At 46.9% G+C, this 14902-nt stretch overlaps 1 protein-coding gene across 4 annotated transcripts; it reads right to left on the bottom strand.

Moving 5' to 3' along the window:
* Positions 1–1539: 1539 nt before the first annotated feature.
* On the bottom strand, positions 1540–14668 carry DPH7 (diphthamide biosynthesis 7). Of its 4 annotated transcripts, none has more exons than XM_063081885.1 (9): positions 14469–14668; positions 14182–14315; positions 13346–13433; positions 12010–12104; positions 11464–11636; positions 9572–9641; positions 9384–9449; positions 8961–9133; positions 1540–2234 (listed from the first exon to the last, which is right to left on the bottom strand). In XM_063081885.1, exons 1-9 carry the CDS (start codon positions 14625–14627, stop codon positions 1810–1812), a joined length of 1383 nt encoding a protein of 460 aa, XP_062937955.1. In that variant the 5' UTR covers positions 14628–14668; the 3' UTR covers positions 1540–1809. The 4 variants fall into 4 exon arrangements, with proteins under 4 accessions (XP_062937955.1, XP_062937956.1, XP_062937957.1 ...); XM_063081886.1 differs by having other exon boundaries at positions 14182–14259; positions 14469–14578; XM_063081887.1 differs by lacking the exons at positions 14182–14315; positions 14469–14668 and adding an exon at positions 14026–14170.
* Between the last annotated feature and the right edge of the window lie 234 nt (positions 14669–14902).

Raw genomic sequence — 14902 nt, 5'->3', positions numbered from 1 at the left:
ACAAAGTCCTCTCCCAGAGTATTCCACTCGCTGTGAAGCTCTGGAGGAGGGCATCCTCCCAACCGGAAGGTTCTGGGGTTATGCCAATGGCAAGAATACATCACTCAGCTGATAGAAGGAAGAGAATGTGCAAGGCAGACTGCACCAGATGACAGCACCCACCAATTCATCTCCCAGACTCTTCACCCAAAGAACAGTGGATGGATTCGCCGTAACCCTCCAAAGCAGCAGGGCTTCTCCTGGTCAGGCGAGTGACTGCCCCTCTTGGGGCAAACCTGAAGATGAGGACACACGGGAAGCTAGTTCCAAACTGGAGTTTCACTGGTGAACAATCTCTTTCCTGTGACTGCCTCTGTCAGTGCATGGTCCCTCAGATCTTCCGTAGTCTGCTTCATATTTAATTGACACTTGTTAAATATCCTTAACGCGAGCTGTAAAGGTTTCAGTCAGCTGGGAATTGATCACTTTAACAGAAAAATTTCTGAAAACAGTCTGACCTGTATAGGCATGCTGCGTTGTATCATAAGAAAATAAGAAAGCGGGAAGACAGAAGTGCATGTTTTCTGCAAATTCTAAGCACATGTGTATCCTTAGTAAATGCTAAGGATTTGACAAATTCAAACAGTGGCCTGTATTTCAACCACGTTTCCTCCCAGAGACACAAGAATACTTGAGCAGGAGTTAGACATTTCACATGCCTAGTTTGTTCCCAAGTCACCATCTGTCCAGGAGCTGGAAGCTAATCAGTTTATAAATGCCACAATGAGGAAGTCATTAGTGACACATGCTGTGTAAGAAAATAATCTAATTCATTTTAAGAAATGACTTATCTGAGGGTGCTTTATTGAGATGGTTATTAGTCCCTAGCCCCTTTTGTTTTCTTCATCACCCCTGCCCAATGTCTCTGAACAGGTAAGTGTCCCCTTGAGATGGCGATCAGTTACCAGCACCCACTGTTTTCTTCATTCCCTGGTGTTTCTCCCTTCAGAGGGCTTAGGTGGGCCTTTTTCATGGGCTTATCCTGAGCCCCCAGACAAATTCCTTGCAAGGGGGTAATAAATTTTAGCCATCGTGCAGGAAGATTGTGCACCCCGTAGTACACAGCCAATGAGGAGGCGGGGGGAGGGGCTTGCACACTAGGAAATAAATTGCTTGCTACAGCCCTTTTCCGTGTGCCTGCCCTTCAGACACCTGAAACGTATAAGGCCATAGTTAAAGTCTCACTTCTCTGTACCTCGTCCATCTCTGTACCATGTCCATCCTTTGGCATTGGACGGGTGAGGGCATTTCTCATATACTGACTAAACATTTCATATTTATGACTCCCTAAGGCAATGCAGAATGTGTATACACTTCTTCCTTTTACTTATCTGTATAGGGTGTATTATGCAAGCACTTTTAGTGCCATGGCAAGGTAATCTTTCTAAATGTTCATTTAAAATTACTTCTGATATTAGGAAGTAACTCTTTTGTTTCCCCAAAACTTCATTTAATTAATATAGTTGCTTAAAAATGAATGAAGAGCTGAAAGTCAAAATCTACTTGAGAAACAGGCTTGTGAGTTAGGAACCAAGTCTTTTCCCCACTCACTGCCAGACAGAATCACCAGGTCCATTTTCAATGGCCCAGCAAGAAAGGTTTATTTAAGAGAAGCCAACAGCTTTTTTGACCATCTACAGTACAGATTCCACAAGATGCACAGTCCCCTGCAGGGCTGCAGTAAGAATCTCAAATGAGATGGTCTGAGGGCAGCTCACTCACAAAGTCACACTCGGTTCCTTTGTGGGAAGGGTCTATATGATCTCAAGCTCAGTTCACCTCCCACTTCCAGAGATGGAGAATATGATCGTAAAAGGAGCAAGTGGCCAGGAGGCTGATGTCACAGTTCGCCCCTTCCACACACAGTTCACAGTCACAGGTCTTGGCTGCCGTGGCGCTCTTGCTCGAGCCCTCTGTGAGTGACAGGAGAGCGGGTGCTGGCTTGACTCCACTTTGGAGTGTGGCATGGCCCTCCCCATTGTCATCCAGTACACACTCAAGAGAAGGTGCTGGTGACTCGTCTGCAACCTTCAAACTGTGGATCATGTTCGCCATTCTGGCTCCTGGGTCGCCGTGAAGAGAGGACCGTGAGGGGACTGGCTGCAGAGAAGGGGAGAGGAGCCAGGACCAGTCGGCCCCATATACCAGCGAGTTGGGTGATGTGTGGGACAACAAGACTGTCACTTCCTGTTTCTCTGGAGCGACAAATGGGAGAACGCAGGAAACACAATGTTAGACAGAGGTGATCACCCCCAACCAGTAGCCCCATCCACCTTCACAGGGAAATTCCCAAAGTGCAGCCCCTCCCTTGTCAGCAAACGTGGACTGAGCCGCCACTGTCATGCAGAGGAATCGTCAAGCCGTGGACAGATGATAGAGAAGAAAACAGTAAAAGCTGACACGCTGAAGGAGAACTTTCCCCACTTGCCTCCAGGATGCTGGCAGCCAGACACGCAACCAAGGGGTCTTCTCTGGAAATGGAGCAGCCCAAAGTATGATAACGTAAGACATCTGAGAAAGCTCCCATGAAGACAACTGGCCTGCCTGACACTACATGGTAAAGTCCCACCCATGCACAGAAATCCAAAAACCCAACAGAAACGAACAACAACAAAAAACCCGGAAAAAATTAAACGAAAGAGAAGCAAAGACAAATTACAAAGAACACAACGGACGCAAGATTTGACTAGAAAGTTAACAATGGGCAATGACAAAAGGCAAGGAAACAAAGAAAAAATGAAGATAAAGTAAGACATGGAAAGGCTCAGAGAAAAAGTCACTGAAACAGAAAGAGTCCAACAGACAGAAGTGGAGCTTCTGGAGAAAAGAGAACAATGAAACAGAATTAACATTTAAAATTACAACCCAAGAACACCTTCCAGAAATAAAAATTAAAAACCACTAAATCTATATATGAAAAAAGCCTACAAAATACCTAACAAAATCAACCTGGGATGGTGAACTCTGAGACATAGCCTAGTAAAACTATCACCTTTAAGAATTAAAAAAAAGAAAATCCTACTCATCATAGCCAAAAGGTGGAAACAACCCAAATGTCCGGCATTGGATGAATGGATAGACAAAATATGGTTTATCCGTACAGTCTTAAAAAGGAAGGAAATTCTGACACGTTACAATAGGAATGAACCTTGAAAACACTGAGCTAAAAAAAAAAAAACAACAAAATTAAAAAAGCTAAATGAAATAAGACACACAGAAAAGGACAGACATGGGATTTCACTTGTATGGAATATCTAGATGAGATGGGAAGAAAACCAGGAGTTACCAGGGGCTTGGGGGATGTTTGAGGTGATGAAAAAGTTTTGGAAATAAACAGTGGTAATGTTTGCACATTTTTAACATACTTAATGCCACTGAAGTGCACACTTAAAAGTGGGTAAAATGGCATATTTTATGTTACATATGTTTTACGACAGTTTATAAACAGCAGTTTAAAAAATTATCAGGTCTTTCAGGCAGAACGAGCAAAAGGCTTACAGAGGCAAAGAGATCCAGCCCCATCGGCGTCTCCGCTGCAGCGGGCCGGGCAAGACCACCACGCAGGAAAGTTCTTGACGAACTCCAGCAAAGAAAGTGACAGTGCAGGATTTAACAGGCAAGTACTCCTTCAAGTGTCAAGACTACAGAAAAAAGTATTGAGCGTGCAAGAATTCAGTGAAGACCATGCTCATGAGCCTCTCTGGAAGAATCCATCCAAACCAAGCTCTGCCAAACAAGGGGTGAACAGGCACAAGGACTGCCAGGAGCACCACCAACGCTTCACTGTGCGCTAAGACCAAGGAGAAAACAGGCAGGGCAAGGATAGAGTCATACCATGCAAATGATGTTGCATGTTCTGAGTAAGAACATGCCCCTAGGGGGCTGGCCAGTCACAGCTCACTTAGTGCGTGGTGCTGGTAACACCAGGGCAATAGTTTGGATCCCTGTACCAGCCAGCCACTCCAAGACAAACAAACAAAATGCCACTGAGAACAGGAGGAGAAAGGGGAAGACAGGGTAAGTTCACTGACATCACACAGGTAGCAGGTGGATGTCAAAAGATCATCTATAAAACTAACCTGTTGTAGGTTAAAAAGGGCACTGAGAGCATTATTGAAGATATTAGTATAAGCATGACACGAGAAAAATACTTTCCTAAATATCAAAATATGCTAGAAAAAGAAAAAAAGGAACAGAGAAAGCAGACCACAGAGAAACAAATACTAATTTACTAATACGGCATGATATACAAAGAAAAAACACCTGAAGTCTGAAGAGTGGAGCTCCAAGAGGGAGAATACACGTGCCAGTCAATGTGAATGGGCTTTAGTCACCTATTAACAGAAAAAGATTTTCAAATCGCCTCCCAAACCAAGGCCAGACTATGCTGTATAAAAGAAATATGCTTCTAATTAAGTGATACAAAAAGGCTTTAAAAAAGGAAGGGCATGAACTGGCTAGCCACCAAAAAAAGAAGGAAGGGCAATGGCGTGCTAGGGGAATAAAGACGCAGGGGCTGAGACCTTACGGCAGCGTAGAACTCAGGCCAAAACACGTCAGACACGTCCAAGAAAGGTGCTTTCTAAGGCAGAGCTAAAATGTGCTGTGGAGATATGGCAGTTACCATTTATCTATGCACCTAGTGATATAGCAGCATCCTCAACAGAGCAGAGGAGAGAAAGAGAAAGTGCTCACAAGAGCAGACTTTTAACAAACCACTCTCAGTACAAAACAGGTGGGGTAGGCAAGAGACAGAGATCCAGAAGCCCTAGGCTATCTAATGAGCATGGCAGATCATCACGCCCAGTAATTCAGAACATATCTCCTTATGTGCTCGTAGAACATTAACAAAAATGATCATGTTAGTAACAGAGGACTGAAAAATTCCATAAAGTAGGAATATTACAAGCAAACAACACTCTCTGATCATAATGCAATGAAAGAAAAAATTAATAACACAGTCAAAAAACAAAAAAGTCTTTCCACCAAGAAATATTAAAACCCACTAAACCACACTTAGGTAAAACAAGAAATACAAACCCAAATTACAAAATTTCTTTTAAAAAAATTGAAAAAGAAATTATACATCAGAACCTAAAAATATGCTTAAGTCAGAGAAAAAGTCAGACATAAAACACTTAAATTAACACAAACAAAAGAATAAAAATCAGCGAATTTTATTCCCAATTCAAAAAGTCAGAGAAATGGGCCGGCCCGTGGCTCACTTGGGAGAACGTGGTGCTGACAACACCAAGTCAAGGATTAAGATCCCCTTACTGGTCATCTAAAAAAAAAAAAAAAAAAAATGTAGGGCCGGCCCCGTGAGAGTGCGGTGCTGGTGGCACCGAGGCCATGGGTTCAGATCCTGTATAGAGATGGCCGGTGCGCTCACTGCCTGAGCGTGGTGCGGATGACACCAAGCCAAGGGTTGCGATCCCCTTACCGGTCAAAAAAAAACCAAAAAAAAGCAGATAAATGAATAATTGCCTAGGAAAATACAGTTCACCAAAAGTGACCCCAGTGGAGACATACACAAAACAGTCTACCACACAAAATATGTCAGGCCCAGACAGTCTCACAGGAGAATTTTATCAAATTTTGAAAGATAATCCAAACGATGCATAAATTACTTAAGAGAAAATGAAGAGATTTGTTCACATTCTTTTCATGAACCAAATATAATGCTGATACCCAGTCTTGACAAAAATAACACAAAAGAAAACTCGGGTCACCTTTTTTTTTTTAAGCAAAAAGATGTAGCTTAATTCTTCAGTTTCTGAACAAATGAAATGGTATCCCTTGTTCTTGAATAAGATGCCTCCAGATTATAAGTGTGTCAGTTCTAGAGTTAATCTATGCTCAATGCAACCTTCATTAACAAACCAATAAGCTTGTTTTCTGGGACAAGTTGCAACTCGCATTCATCAGGAACCTTCAAAAAGGATGAGCTGGAGGAGGCAGTAAGGAACCTACACACACAGTCCCTGACTTACGGTGGTTCAGCTTTACGGCGGAGCCAGAGTGATGCTCATTCAACAGAAACCGTATTCGAGCACTTACAGCACAGTAGCCAATTACAAGAGATACCTGACACTTTAAAATAGGCTTTGTGTGAGGATGATTTTGCCCAACTGTTGGCTAAGGGAAGTGTTTTGAGCATGTTTAAGGAAGGCCAGGCTAAGCTATGACGTTCAGTAGGTTACAGGTATTAAATGCATTTTCTAAGTAGGGTATTTTCAACTTACAATGGGTTTATTGGGATGTAACCACCCAACCCCATTGTAAGTCAAGGAGCATCTGTATTACTAACACAGTACAAAGTCTTCCGGGTTAAAGCAGTAAGGTGCTAGGAGGTGAACAGATGGCCAGTGGAACATGGAGATCCGATACCCAAGAAAGGGCATCTCCATTCACTGGGATTGGGTAGATTTTTCGATACATGGTGTAGGGACAGCTCCATAACCTAAATAGATGAGTGAACTCCAGATCAGATCAAAGACTTAACTGTAAAAATGAAACGATGCAAGTACTAGGAGAAAACATTGGCAAAGTCCTTTATAAACCAGGTGTGGGAAAAGGCTTTGTAACTAAGACTCAAAATCCTGATTGTCTGAAATACTGATAAATTTGATTACCTTAAAAAAAAAACAAACTACTTCAGCATGAGGAAAAAACACCACGGGCAAAATCAAGACAACAATCCGAGAGAAAAAATCTCCAACGTATACTGCAGATAAAGAACTAATATTCCTAACACATAAAGAACTCTTTAAAATCAAAAGGAAAAAAGATTAGAAACCAGAGAGAAAAACAGACAAAAAAATATACAAAGATAATTCATAAAAATAAAAATATAAAACCAGTCCTTAAATACATGAAAAAATATTCACTTTCTCTCATCACTAGAGGTATGAAAATTTAAACTACTCTGAGATGCCATCTCTCACCTATCAGATGGCAAAAACCCCAAAGCAGACAACACGCTCTGCTGAGAAAGGCTGTCAGGAAGCAGGTGCTATCCATGCGGCCGGGATAAAAATCACACACCCTATGGGGAAAGTTGATGATGTCTAATTAGATATACGTTAATCCTCCGACCCTGCAATTCCACTTCTGGGAGGTAACCCTACAGATACACTTCCAACCACACGAAGACACACGAGCAAAACAAAATACAAAGGAAGGGCTATTTGTAGTTGCAAGATATCGGAAGTAGCCTAAATGCTCATCCATAGACACCTGGGTGAATAACTACCATACGTACAACCCCTGGATGGAGCGCTGCATAACCTTGAAAAGAACAAGGGAGGTCTCGACCTATACGAAATGACTTCAAGGATATATTTTTGAAGAAATGAGCAAAGAACAAAAGAGTATATATAGATGTTATGTGTGATAAGAAAACAGAAATAAGAGGAAAAAAATGCATGCTTATATTTACTTTTGCAAAAAAACACAATTATAACCAAAAACTAATGAAATTGGTTACCTACAAGAGGTGAGTGGGATGAAGTAAAAGGGATAAGGGAGGGACTGGTACTCGAAACACACTTTTTGTATAATTTTAATTTCTAGAACATTGTTAATGTTTTTACATATTCAAAAGACAAAAAGTAAATCAATGAGGATGAAGAAAAAAACCTCTAAATAAACGAACCTAATTTTATGAGAGTACCTCAAAAAGTTTGTGGAAAGATTCCTATGATCTTTTAATTCTGCTTTTCCATGAGCTTTTTGAAGTACCTTCATATTTCAAATAAATAACCTCACTCCCCCCCCCAAAAAACACAAAAAACAACAAACTAATCCAAGGAAATTTTAAACACAGTATTTTGACTATATATCCCCAATTTAAAAAAAGAACTGCAGAGACATCTTGAATTTACTTAGCTGACTTGCTTTTGGCAGCAGTACCAGCAGCCACTCTGCAAGGTCAGACACATGAAAATAAAAGTGCAGCAGGCACGCAGCTTAGCGGTGCTCACAGGGAAACTCACCCCTGTCAGCGCCTGCACTGGTGAAGACCGACCTCAAGTTGTTTTAGGATGAGAGGTATTACAGCGTGTTCGCATAACGAACAGAAATGATGCAGAACAGAGAGGAAGATACTGCAGAACTCCAGTCCTCGAGTATGATCCAGAGCAGGGAAGGAAAGGCCTGAGGAGTGAATACGGCTCATCCATGGCAACAGGAGAGGAGGCAGAGCACATGCAGGTGACTCCAGAGGGCTCGTGGATTTAACGGAGGGGACATGATATTCAGGGTGGGGGGAGAGAGGGAGCCCATAAGCTGAGAGAGGAGAGAAAAGGAGGTACCGGGTGTCTGGGAACCGGGAAGAGAGCGTGAAGCGGTTCTGACAATGGGTCGACGCCCACAGATGCTGTGGACTGCCCAGCGATCCCAAGGATCTGCTGCAGCAGAAACGAGAGGAGAGAGCACACCACGGGGCTGTTTCCTCCAGCCACATTCTACGGCCCAGGCACAAGCACAGCTGGGCTTAACCAACGCTGGTTTCTTCCCAGAGAGTATGAGAAAGCCAGGGGACGAGAGCATGGGCATGTCCAGGACTCTGGACCATGCAGTCCAAACTGTTCCCAGGCAGGAAGAGTATGGCAGAAAGTCAGGCAAGGATAGTTGTGAGAGTGACAAGAGGTGGAGCTTCTCAACTACAGGCCCCAGTGGAGTCAGAGAAGTGCCCAAACACAGGAGGAACCTGGTCAGGGAAAAATCGTGGTTACAGAACAGAGATCCTGGAACTGAGATTCTGGAGTTGGCACACTTACAGATCACGGCAAAGTCTAAGGTGTGACCCTGGGAATGCGTGGAGGTTGGCGGAAGAGCTTGGCAGAGTGAGGGGCAGGGAACTGGGAAATCCATATCCCCCCTCCCCCAAAGGCCTGTCTGCCACAGTCCCCACTCACCTGTCACTTTCTGGCAGTCCAGGATCCTAAAGCCGTTGTGCGTACAGGCCGCCAGGAGCAGGTGGTGGTGGAAAGGGTGCCACTTGAGCCTCCACACCCCGCCCTGTACGGGAGTGTCTGAAAATGGTTGCTGCATGTTCCGAGTGTCCCACAGCAGAATGTGCTCGTCATAGCTGAAACCAACCAACCATAGTGGCCATGCAGGAAAGCCACTGCTCACTTATTCCCCAAGGCCCCTAGGTGGTAGGAAACATCTCAGGAGACCCATCCTGCTCATCCCTCAAGGACAAAGTCCCCCTTCCCAAACCCAGATACCAACACTCTGGTTTGAGAGCTGGCTGGATTAAACATCGTGATGGTCACCATGAGAAAAGGAGTGAAAAACGCAAGAAGGCCCCTGTGAATGCATTCTAGGAGACTCACCTTCCCGTGGCCAAGATGAACTCCCGATGGGGACTGCTCTGAATGCTGCACACACCCATGGAGTGTCTACAAGCAAAAGACAATACTTGAGCCAGGTCCCAGGCAGGGGCTCATGTGGGGAAGGTCCACAAAGTAGGAACAGGAAGATTTGGTATTATACACTGTGCTCTGATCCTTTGTCCAGTTACCTCTCACTGCTGAACAGTGATGTGCCAGGTTTCCTGGTGTCCCAGCCTTTCAAAAGGCCGTCATCTCCCCCTGTGTGGAAACAGAGAAGCCCATGAGGAAACAGAGCCCATCAGAGGAGCCCATCTCTCACTGCATGAATTTATGTCTGTGAGGAAGTGCCCTTGGGTGACTTTCCTGGGTGGTTTCAGGTTGCCACCGGGGTGGGAGAGCCCAGAGATAACAGCCCAGGAATGGTCACCACTGTGCCCTATCTTCAGACTTAAAGAGGAGCCTGCAAGGAAGAAGGTAAAGATCAACAGACTGTGCCCGAAGGAATGAGGAAAGAACGCAAGGCTGTAGGGCGCCAGTGCCACGTGGCTACCACTCATCAGGATAATGACCAGGTCACCTGTGGCCAGCCTGCTTCAGAAAGGGCTCCGTCAATCAAGGCCCCTGGCTGCCAAGAACCACAGCTGTTGTCTCAAAGAACTCTCAACAGGAACTGCCTGAAGGAAGCAGCATGCACGAAGACTTCTTAAGGTTCCAGAAACTTTAGCACACCCCCATGTGCTTTAAAGGGGAATGCCTTTTGTAACTGTACAGAAAAAAGACCTCTGCCCTTGCTTTAGGAGAACAGAAAGAATGGGAAGAACAGAGAAGTTGGTGACCTGAACCACAACCAGTCTTTGCAAAAAGAAGTGACACCGAGACTTAGTGCGGATGGTGGCGTCCTGAAGGAAGGAAGGCTCAAAACCATGACCCACAGGGAGAAAAAGAGAAGCGAAAGGACAATGCCTAGGCCTGGCTCCTTCATCCATCCACCCACCACCCACCATCCATCCATCCATCCACCATCCACCATCCATCCATCCATCCATCCAATCATCCATCCATCCATCCATCCATCCACCATCCATCCATCTTAACCATCCATCCACCCATCCACCATCCATCCATCTTAACCATCCATCCACCCATCCATCCACCCATCCATCCATCCATCCATCCAATCATCCATCCAATCATCCATCCAACCATCCATCCACCATCCATCCATCTAACCATCCATGCACCATCCATCCATCCATCCAATTATCCATCCATCCATCCAATCATCCATCCATCCATCCATCCAATCATCCACTCATTCACCCACCCACCATCCATCCATTCACCATCCACCCACCCACCACCCCTCCACCACGCATCTACCCAGCCACCACCCATTCACTACCCCTCTATCCAGCCCTCTATCCATGCATCTATCCATCCATCTACACTCCATCCACCTAACCATCATCCACTCACCCACCATCCATCCGCTACCCACTCATCAACCGTCCTATCCATCTATCCATCCACCACCCATCCGATAGGTAGTTACTGAATACACACTACAGAGCCCTGTAACCGACATGAGGAATATGGGGTGAACGTGATCTACAATTAAGTGGGCCAGAAGAATCAGCTGACCCAGGCATGAAGCCTGTGGTGAGCCTCAAATGTAAACTGACATTCTGTGGCAAAGTTGTACAGAGAGGTGGCACAGGCTTCTTAACATACTGGTCTCGTTGCTTTCCTTCATGCCCTGCACATCCATGCCATCAGAAAATCCTGTTAGATCTGCCTTATGTATATCCAGGACCCAACCATTTTTCTTCACCTCTAACTTCTTCCTACTCAATCTGAGACAATCTCACCACTCACCTGGACAATCTGTACTCAACACATTCACACAGATCCTCTTGAATTTTAAAATATAAATCAGGAAATGTCATTCCTTTACTTAACACCGTCTAACAGCTCCCTTTTCATTCTGAGTAGAAATCAACACTCTCCTGTAGCGTGCCACATTCTCTCTCTCCCTCCCACAACAAGTCTTCCATCAGAGAGGTGACTGGAGGATACTGACCTGAATACACGATTTCTGTTTGCCAGTAATTGAAAGCAGCAATCCAGGCCTCATAGCGATGGGCCTGCCATGAGGCCACTTTCTGCAGTCCATGTCCAGCCTCATTCACCATCAGGAGGTGGAGCTGTCCCTTGGAATCACTGCTGATGATGTTCAAGGGCTGGTCGCTGGCCCTGGACACAGAGACCAGTGCAGAAATCTGCTGAACTCTACTAACCACCCTCTCCTGGTTCCCAAGCAAGTCCGGGAGAGGTTCTCCACTGACGCAGACACAGCTCTTAAGAAACTTGCTTGGGCATCTGGCAAAGACCAAAACTACCACTAAGCTTGTCAAAGAAACCAGTGTCAGCTTCTCTTAACAAAAATACTATTGTCATTTACCTAAAATGCTGGATTTTTTAAAAAATTAGGACAAGTAGTGATATTCCCAGATTTGGGGAGTACAATCAAGGCTCACAGAAGGTAGCTTTAATTCTCTCTGGTGTGAAAACAGGAATTGATACTCAGAGGAAACACTCAGGACTCCTAACCAATGCTCCCCTTTACCTTCTAGTTTTCCCGGTGGACCAATCCAGGGACAAGGCCAGACACTGCTCCTCCAGGGCAAGGCTGGACACTGGCTGAAGCACATAACTGCTCTTCTACAGGACAGAAAGGAACTCTGTCAAAGGGAAACAGCCCCAGGTCCCAGAGAGATCTTTCCTCTCGTTCCAGGAGGTAACTGCTCCCTCATTTGCTTCCCACTGAAACACCTGCCACGCGCCGGCACTGAGCAGGACCTGAGGACATGCTCCACATGCCTGGAGGACCTTCCCACACACGTGACCCTGAGGCAAGAAAGTCTCTCTGCTGTCACACCCCCTCACCGTCTACGCACGCCTAGACACTATCGTGACGCCTATGCAGGCTCTGGGATCCACTGCCAGCACAAGTTCTGCACCACCCCAGGCCTCCAGGTATGCTGGCACATTCTCTCCAGAGACAGAGACAATGGGAACTTTCCTCTGGTTTCCATTTCAGAAGCCTGACTAGCCATTAAAAAAATGTTTCTCTTTTCTCAAACCCATGTAAGTTTTATTATGCAAATAACGTGGCCAGTGCTTAACTCTGTTGACAGGCTCCCAGTAGGCTGCTGCATCAGAGTCCTTTATTGTTTATGTGCTCCTGCCTTGAGACCTCGTCCTTGGGTGCACAGTCTTCCTTAGACATTTCCTTCCCTCATCTCTAAGACTGGGATACTGCCCTGAGCTAGCCTGAGCAAGGCTATTCCTACGCAGGCCCTCAGTTGCCAAGAACTCAGCGTTACATTGGATCTATGCTCCAGTCCCGCTCACAGTACCTACGTTAGTGTGCATCCCTCCTTCCCAGAGTTAGGGCATGATTTCATGGGCTATTTATATCGCTCCTCTACATGACGTCCCCAGTTCTCCCTCCTCCCCAACAACAATCACATGAAGTCATTTTGTGAACGCATGGTACAGTCTCACTGTACAACACTTGGAAAAACTCATATAGAAATCATTTGCTCTCCTGATAATCAGTGAGAAATGCCATTTTCACATAGGAAATTGACTTATTTTTAGCCTCAACCCAAGACACTCTTGCCTGGGCTTTCCTTACAGAATGTTCATACCCAGTGACAGGTAAACAGCCCGTCACTTCAGCCCTTCTGCTGGTGATACATGACATGACCTCCTCTCAGAATTAGATGCAGACCCAATACAATTCAAAACAGACTTCATTGTCTCTTGGAACATTTATGATAAAGCTCACCACTCAAAAGGGACCATTCTAGAAAAATATCTGTACCAACACAGCCTCCCTCCCTAACCCTCTCTATTCAGGTCCCTTCTACTCCACAGATCCTGCCCCAGTCACTGACCTCAGATCCCACCAGGCGGAGCAGCTGTATGGATCCACTGGCTTCTGCCAAGCCCAGGAGGGCATGGCCAGATACTGGGATGTGGCACCTAAGGAGAGAACTCACCTGTCAGAACTCAGGATATACCGAAAGCACAGGAGAGCATCCCATAATTTATTATTTAAATGTCGGCTCCAAAACCAGTTAAAACCTACAACTCTGTTCCCAATTGATTCCCTAACTTATGAGAGCGGAATACCTACATCGCTCCCCACACTGACCTGTCAGGGCTAGGACACTGCTATGAGTCAAATGTGTCCCCAAAAGTCCATGTACTAGAAACTTAACCCCGCTGTGACAGTGTTGAGAGTGGGAAGTCGAGTTGTGGTGTTTGAAAGGTGGAGCCTTTTAAGAGGTGACTGGATTGTGAAGACTGTGCTCTCACGAACGTATTAATCCACTGATGGCTTAACAAATGCCAGTGGCTTGGTTCTGCCATCTTATCTTCTGAAGGAGAGCAAGTGAGGAGGCTAGCTCTCCTGCTCGGCCCGTCCTCGCCATGTGACACGCTGCTCACCGCAGGACTCCGCAGTGACCACTAAGATTTGGGCCCAGAGCTTTGAAGTAAATGTTCCTTCTTCATAAATTACCCAGTTTCCCGTATTGTGTTCTAAGCAACAGAAACAGACTTATACAGAAACCGATAAAGATGAGCCGCAAGAACAGCCCCTGCAAGTGCCAACAGGCCGGCAGGACAGACGCCTCCCTGTCTCCTTGAAGGCTGAGGCTGGCTCAGCTCCCCTGATCCAGTGGAGAGAGGACAAGCTCCAGGCCGAGCGGCGTCCCCGAGGTCGTACCACTTCATGTCCAGGATCGCAGCAGTGTCTCTCCTGTGGACCTCAGCCAGAGGGCAGGCAGAGTCGTCCTCACCGGCCCTGTACAGGAGGAGGCGACCCTCACGGACCTGCGGCTCGTCCACGTCGGGCTCCCTCTAGAAAGCGCAGACGTGTTCTCATCAAGGGACGGGAGAAGGGAGCCGCGGAAGGAAGTGTGGCCGCGCTGCCCGGCGTCCGGGAGCCCCACGGCCGCGCGAGTCCGCCCGAGGAGCCCGTCTCCCCCGCCCGCCCGCCCGCCCGCCGCGCACCTCGCCCGCGGCATCGGCCGGCCGGCCCTCGGGCTTGCGCAGCTGGTAGGTGCCGCAGGCCAGCAGGCGCCGGCAGCCCTCCAGCGGGCACCACTCCACCGAGTCGGCCGTGAGCTCGGTGTCCAGCGCCTGCAGCAGGCGCACACGGCCTCCCGCCATGGTCCTCGGGGTGTGCGGAGACGCGGCGCCCCGCCCCGCCCCGAGTCCTTCCGGGGCGCCGGGCGGGACTTCCGGCCGAGCGGAGGCCGGGCCGCCGCGCCCCCTGCCGGCGGGCGGCCCTAGGGGACTGGCACAGAGGTTGGGGAGGCCCGCTGTGGACGCCGTCGTGGGTGCTTCGGAACGCGACCTCCGGTGACCGGGCCCTGAAGGGAGTCGCAGGGGGCGGGGGCACGCGGCGCCAGGCCACCCAGCTCGTGCCGTCCTGTCCCGGCAGC

This window comes from Cynocephalus volans, chromosome 17 (assembly GCF_027409185.1).
Source record: "Cynocephalus volans isolate mCynVol1 chromosome 17, mCynVol1.pri, whole genome shotgun sequence".
NCBI classification, from domain to species: domain Eukaryota; kingdom Metazoa; phylum Chordata; class Mammalia; order Dermoptera; family Cynocephalidae; genus Cynocephalus; species Cynocephalus volans.
This window is presented reverse-complemented; position numbering and strand designations above follow the sequence as displayed.